At 34.4% G+C, this 7,385-nt stretch overlaps 1 protein-coding gene and 1 pseudogene across 1 annotated transcript in view; one reads left to right on the top strand and one right to left on the bottom strand.

Annotated features, from left to right (window-relative positions):
• The window catches only part of LOC18034732, a 33,314-nt gene extending 28,246 nt beyond the window's left edge, over nt 1-5,068 (top strand). The window contains 6 exon segments of the mRNA XM_006423687.2: nt 51-124; nt 214-307; nt 598-688; nt 1,302-1,421; nt 2,989-3,417; nt 4,145-5,068. Coding sequence (XP_006423750.2) covers nt 51-124; nt 214-307; nt 598-688; nt 1,302-1,421; nt 2,989-3,417; nt 4,145-4,756 — 1,420 coding nt within the window. The 3' untranslated portion in view covers nt 4,757-5,068.
• On the bottom strand, nt 4,858-6,393 carry LOC112096347 (annotated as a pseudogene).
• Between the last annotated feature and the right edge of the window lie 992 nt (nt 6,394-7,385).

Below are 7,385 nucleotides of genomic sequence, written 5' to 3'. Positions count from 1 at the left end.
AATCAGAGGTGAATTATCTCTTTTCATACTTCTCTTAAATTCAACTTATAATTGCACTCTGATTACAGTCTTCACTGGAGTTTGATTGTCATCTGTCATCCTGGTGAAGTTCCATATTTCAGAGGTAAGATCCTGATTCGATAGTTTCAGTTTATTGTCTTTGTTTAATCATTTTGAAAATCCTAATTTTTTTATAAATAAATTTCCTTGCAGATGATGAAATTGAAAAGTCTCTTAAGGTTCCATGCATCTTGCACATGGATTCTATTAAAGGAAGTCACAGAGGCCTTAAAAATCTCATTCAAGGGTAATCTATTAATTTTTTATTCTCAAACTATTTTACCTTTTACTTTATGCTTGTTAAGTTGATGTGATATTTTTTTTTTAAGCATAATGACTGGTTCATTATCGAGACAGTTGTAATTTATGTAACTGAAATTTTGGAGTTCTTGTCTGGAAAGAACTTGTGCATTTATTATTTAAATCATTCTAAAGATTTCTGTTTAATTCATAAGTTGGGTATCTGCTATTATTTGAATCATTAACTACTTCATATAGTTATAATGTTGATTACAGTTGCCTGTCTTGATATGGCAGTTATCTATCTGAAGAGTGGAAAGAGAGGCATAGCAATACAGATGATGAGGTTCCTTCGAAATTCTTACGTTTGCAGTTTGTGCCTCTTGAGGTATTTACTCTCTTTCAAGATAAAATTCCTTGTAGTTCTTCAAATATTTCTAGGTGAAGCACTGGTTTAACTGTAATTTTATAATAATATATGTATATGTTGCTAGAATTATATCCTATTCAAGGACTAGTGTGTTAATAGTCTGGCAATTTGGTAATTTAGTAAATATTTGTTCTTAATATACAAGGGAGGTCTTTCATTTTATGTTTTTGGTTTTGAGTATGTATAGGGCTGAATTCCTTATTAAAACTGTTCAGATGTTTCTCTTAGTTCATTTGTTTAAATATTATTCTTTTCTGTCCTGCTTTCTCCCCCACTCCCCCCCCCCCCTCTCTTGGTTTCAGTAAAACTTTCATGTGCATTTTACAACCTCATTACAAGTAGTGGCTGAATTTCTAGACTCATTTACTTCAAATTACGAAGAGAAAATAATAAATGCTTCCATTTTGCAATTGTTTTAATCCCATATTTATAGGTTATTGCTCATCTGACAAATTCCGAAGTTTTTTTCACAGCTTTTCTGAAAACTACTGTTCATCTTTTTTATTTTTTTAACTGGGTTTACTGAGAATTACTGTTAACATTTTTTATTCTTCTTTCCATATTTATTCAGCTGCCGCAGCAGCAAAATTCATTTGACTGTGGCCTCTTTTTGCTCCATTACGTGGAACTTTTTCTTAAGGAAGCCCTTTCTAACTTCAACCCTTTGAAGAAAAAACAGGTTTCAAACTTTGTAAGTGGCCTCATCTCCTTCCTTGAGCTTTGAATGGTTTGTAAAATTTGCAATTTCCTGTTGTGAACTCTTTGATTTAAATTGTTGTGAAATTTAGATGATATATATGCAGTGTTATCTCACTTTTATTAGTTCTTCGTTATTAACATAGATTTTGTTGGCTCACCATCCCTTTATGGTTTCCTTGTTGCAGTAGAGATTGATGATTTTACTTCTCACCTTACCTATAGTTTTGTATCTGCTAAGCAAACTTGTTTATGTGATCTTGACTGGTTTACCCATGTCTAGTTGTTGCTTTCATGGCTGTGTAGTAGTTATGTGTCTTCAGTGGTCGCTGAACAAAAAATTTCACTCATAGGTCTTACCCAACAATAACATTCTACTTCAGCGCTGTACATGGGGCTAAGCAAACCCCACAATCATAAACACTATAAGAAACATAACAACTGATAATAATTTGACTAATACATTGGGAGAATCAGAGGAAGAAACAACTAGCTCAAATTGGCTTTGATACCATATCAATCTACAACTAAACCCAAAAGTTTAAGCTTATAGGTAATGGACCAAAGACAGGATGCAAATCCTGATGATGTATACTGAGGAATTGTGATATGCTTTCTTTGCAGTTTACATTTCGTCAATTTGTGAGTTCCAGAATTTTTACAAATGAGGAAAAAGAAAATGGCAATCTCTTGATACTGAATGTCAGTTTTTGTTAAGACTAACAGCTAAGTTATTGGGATATGATATAAAGATGTGGCTTTTTGTAAGATTACCTCAGGGAAAACAGTGAATTGGAAATTTAATGCCTGTACTGTTAAACTTTTAAGCTTTGGCACAATTATCTCCCAAGCTCATTGGGCATGGCTAGAGATATGGAAATTTTTGACACTTAGAATGTATGTACAATATAGTAACAGAGTAGTGATTAGTTCAGGAAAATGAAGCTTAACACTGGAGATGGTCTGTATGCATGGAGAAATTCTTAAGCGTCAACATTGTGAGAGCACATACTTGGCCACAGCTGGGTCAGGTGATTAGTCTTTTCCACCCACTAAGTAGTATGGACTTTTCTTTAATGATCAAAAGGATAGAACCCAAATGCTGCTTTTTGGACCATTAGAGTAGGACTTGGTGATGGATTTATTGAAAAAGAAAGACCAGGCCATCTGTGTGGTAGTGGCTGGTTTGGCTAATAGTCTTTATCTGTTGTTCCCCCATTGCCTAACCAATCTTGTATCTGCTTTTGCTTTTAGAATAACTGGAGTAGGGCTTACAGTGTTGTTTATCCTTATCTTCAGTGTTCTTAAGATATACAGTGGTAGGCATCTAAATTTGTTATAACCTGTTGGATTATGATTGCTGTTTAAAGGAAATTAAGTAAGGGGATTATACACAATAAATAAAAGAAAATATTGGGAAGCTGTCTATGCATTGCAAGGAAGTGAATGCAAATTGTTTTTTTCAGTCTTTATTTTTTACAATATTCAAAATTTCCTTTTAAATATTGGGAAGCTGTCTATGCATTTGTTTGTTTCAGTAATAAGTTTTGATCTTTTACCAGCTTAATCGGAACTGGTTTCCACCTGCTGAGGTTTCGATGAAACGTGCTCAAATTAAGAAGTTACTTTATGAAATTTCTAAAGATCATTCACGTGGGAAGGATCCTTCAGCAGACTCTGTTGATGAGCATCCTTCCTCCCAGCCGACAAATGATAAAATTGGGAAGGAAACTGGAGCAGTGATTCTTGGGCAGATGTGGAATCCAACGTTACCTGGTCAACAAGGTTTTAGCTCAATTTCTGATGCTGAAAAGGGTATTCAAATTTCAATTTCAGGAGCTTCCCCTCAGAGGGATGCACAATACACCAGGGACCCAGAATTCAGTTTCAAGGAGCAGTGTAAGTTGGGTACCGGTCCAGCATCATTGTCTGATCTAAGATATCAGCATGTGACTTCACGTTTACGGAGGAGCATCATGTCGCCAATAGAGGTAATCATCTCTCTCTTTATGTGGATGATAATAACTGTCATAATCCTAAGGATTTGAAATATGTCAAAATTGTCCACCCCCCCCCCCCCCCCCCCACCCCCAACAAAAAAAAAAAAAAACAAAAGTTAACTATCAGGAGCTTGGACTATTTCGATGTCTATATGAAATGATTTCTTTGTGTTCAGCTTGCAACACTTGACAGCATGCGAAAACAAGGATTCTACTCTTTGGTTCACTGGAATGTAGTTTTGAGTTGAAAAGCTGTTTTGATGTTTGGTTTTGCAAAAAGGTTAATTGAGTGTTTAACTCAACACAACATTCAGTTGCCCTAAACAGTGGAATTAATATTTCTAATGCAATGGCTAGGAATTTTGATTCCATTCCTGATTTTCAAAATCAAATATTAGATTGGAAGTAAAAACGTTGTCTGCAAATCAAATATTAGATTGTAGTTAATTATGAATTTTTTTACTAAACATTAAATATAAAAATATTTGTATGTTAACGGCACTATTTTCTGTTAATACCAGAAATGTTATTGCTTTCTCTTTTTTCCCTCTTTTATTCTAGAAGTTGACCTATGTTTGTTGTTGTTGTTGCTGTCTATCATTAAAACTTATGGCATAAGCAGGTTAGTTATGCCACTAACATTAGAAAGTTCTTATTGTTTGTTGAGAATTGTATCCAACCAAGTGAAATAATTGCATTATATTTCTCTTGAAATCAGGAAGCTAAAGAAACTGATGAGCAAATGGCTACTTCACCATACAATGTAGAAAATTTCAAGCAAGTCACTAGATTGGCAAGAAAATATTGTGGAGTGCCGCCGAAGATATGGTGTGATAAACAGTTCTCACCAGATTTTGATATACTGGATGAAGATGAGTCTATGAAAGAATGTCGGACTTCATTGGAGGTGGAAGTCAAGGACCAACCACTTGCAGAATATGAGGGATCAGATTACCTGGAAACAACTGGAAAAACTGATTCTTTTTCAAACTCGAGTGAGGGATTGTCAGATTTTGTTGTTGAAGATTCTCAGGAAACCAGCGGAATTGCTGCTGGCATTGTTGAAGATTCTGAGGAAGAAAATGCCAAGCTTGATGGCAAAGAGAATAAAGATTCCCCATGTTTCAAGGGAGAAACTTGCAATCTCTCTCATGAAGTGCTTTTGAGTGAAACCATCTATCTTCAAGAAAACATTATGCTGATTAGCAATGAAGTTACAATGTCAAAAGCAGATGAACAGCTGGTAGTTAAAAAGTCTAGGCCTCTTCCGAAGGACAGAAAACAACTGAAAGAACTGAACGGTGGCCTACCGAAAGAATTGATTCCTTGATGGTAGTGAATAGTTTCGTAGCACTAAAGAGGTTTTGAAGTGATAGTTAAATAGCTAGTAAATACTCCACCATCCTTTAGAGATTAAATAGGGTACAGAAAGGGAGAGAAACATTGGGGCTTTATTATACTGACTTGTATTCAGTAATACTATTCATTTCATTTTTCAAGGCAGTTGTGAAACACTTAAGGCTTGCAGAAAGTGGACTAAGGTACCAAAGAGATTCATATAAGAAGATATAACGATTTTTTTTTCCCCACAGCACATTGGAACACAAAAGACTCTGGAATCTGCAGCAAGGTAACCAACAAGGCAGTATGCATATGCTCTTTAAGGAGGTTTCCATGAAGTTAGGTGTCATACTCGTACACCCATACCGATCACCCTTTAGGGCGTATGCTGAAGCAATGGATTAACGTTCAGCCATTAGTAAGTTCTACTGACAGAACTTTAATATTTTGATTGAGGTTTTCGATCTTGGCGGTTCCAGGAATCAGACACACGTGATCTCCTTGGTGATGAACCCAAGCTAATGCGAGCTGAGATGGGGTGCATCCTTTCTTTGCTGCTAACTCATCAACACGTTAAAATTGTTATGCTCCAAAGTTTCAGGTTGGAACCTTTGTAGATGCTGCATCAATTAGAAAAACAACTCAGCATCAAAACTGACATTAAATCATTGGAACCTTGATTGTACGGCCAATGCCAAATGCCAAATGCCAAATGCCAAATGCCAAATGCTAATAGTTTTATGGCTGGCTGGCACTAACAAACCCGTCTAAAATTATCCCTTGAAAAGGCTCTCAGCCAACTTACACCTGATGAAAGAAACCCATGTCCTAGAGGACTGAAAGCAACAATTCCAGTGCCAATTTCCCTGAGTAGGGGAATAACCAAAATTGAATTAGCTTGTAAAATGTTAAGTCACTGGAAGTTGAATTAAATATACACTAAATTCCTCTATTTCAGAAAATGGTCATTTGACAATTATTCCTTGATAATATGAAGTTGAGTCACTATATAATAGTTCCAAAAAGAATTTATGTGACTATTTTTGAACTAAGAAGGTCCACATGTACATATAAGCATACCTTGTCTTAGTGACTTTTGCCCCTTCAAAAATTAATGCCCTAATTACTTACCTGCAAGTAGGACCATCTCGTGACCACAAGGATCATTCCATCTGCACAGCTGTTATGAGAAATTGAATTCTCTGAATCCTCTCCACTTTCTCTAATCAACAAAAAGTTGAGCTTCGTTTTAACTTTTAAGAGTCTGATAAATATACTTGTATTTAACAGTTACTAATTGGCTTTGAGTAATGATATAGTCACAAATTCTTGTACAAACTGATGTAGCATGATAAAATTAGTTGAATTAAATATCTATTGGCTCACATGATTTATTTTTATTATTTTATTTTTTCATTCAACTAATGAATTAAAGTCACATCAGTTTATACAAGATAAAATTATAAAAAAAATTTGTGGTTGTATCATCAGCTTATTTTAGTGTGGGTTTGCGTGAGGTTCGTAAACATCGGTAGTGTCAAGTAAAATGATACCGCTGTCAATGGCATGGTGGATCAGGGCAATCATATTGGATTCGGTGTTTGGGGGCCCGTAGTAGGCAGACATGCCAATTCATCGCAAGCCTTGAGCTGAAATCCCTATGCCTTGTGATGCAAGATTGATTCTCTTCACTGTGCTGGCCAATGCCATTTCCTTTGCTACAAATACGTGTTGGTAGCTATTGTTTTATAAACCAACAACTTGAGCAAATCTGCATGCCTGAAAGAGGTCTATGTATGTATATATAGAAGCCATTCAAGTGGGTCTATAATTAATGATAAAGTATGTGATTATGTTATCCCTGGTACCATAATTAAGGATGTACGTCATTATTAATTTATTAATGTGTGGCTAGTAGCATCTTACATATCCATCCCTTCGTGCATTGATGCATACCACTTAAAACTTGAAATCATAACGAGAGAGAATGTGTTGGCTTTGTTGATTATTTTTTTATCAACTTTTTACTATTACTATTTTGATTTTTCTAATTTTACGTTTTGTTAAAATTAGGTACATAATGAGAAGCCAAAATCTAGTTCTAATAATAAGCACTGATGCTTTCAACCCTTGGGTTCGAACTTTAAAGAGTGCGAGTTATTAATTAAAAAAAAGGTTGGATACATAGTTTACGATGGTATTTAAAGTTGACTAATAATTAGATTGTCAAAAATGAAATGAGTGCCTGAGTTATTAATAAAAATAAATGAATTAGATGCATAGTTTATGATGGTAATTGAGGTTAACTAATAATTAGATTGTCAGAAAATGATTGATGATACATTAGTTGAGATACAAATTTTGGAAATTATCAATTTCTCCCCTATTGAAATCAATTTATACCATATTCCCGACTATTTTCATAATATCTAAAAAATCCCAAGCATGAAAAAATTTAAAGGAAAAGCAAGATAAATAGGTCATTTACTTGATAATTTATCTTGAGAATACAAATATATTTATTGTAAGAGAAATGTTTGAAAAGTAACAAAAGTACAACAAAATATATTAATATCTTATTATTAATTTTTTATTTGCACTGAAACATATATTTCTTA

The sequence above is a fragment of the Citrus clementina genome, unplaced genomic scaffold, assembly GCF_000493195.1.
Source record: "Citrus clementina cultivar Clemenules unplaced genomic scaffold, Citrus_clementina_v1.0 scaffold_8, whole genome shotgun sequence".
Taxonomy (NCBI): domain Eukaryota; kingdom Viridiplantae; phylum Streptophyta; class Magnoliopsida; order Sapindales; family Rutaceae; genus Citrus; species Citrus x clementina.
The sequence above is the reverse complement of the archived record's forward strand: the minus strand, read 5'-3'. Positions and strand labels throughout refer to the sequence as shown.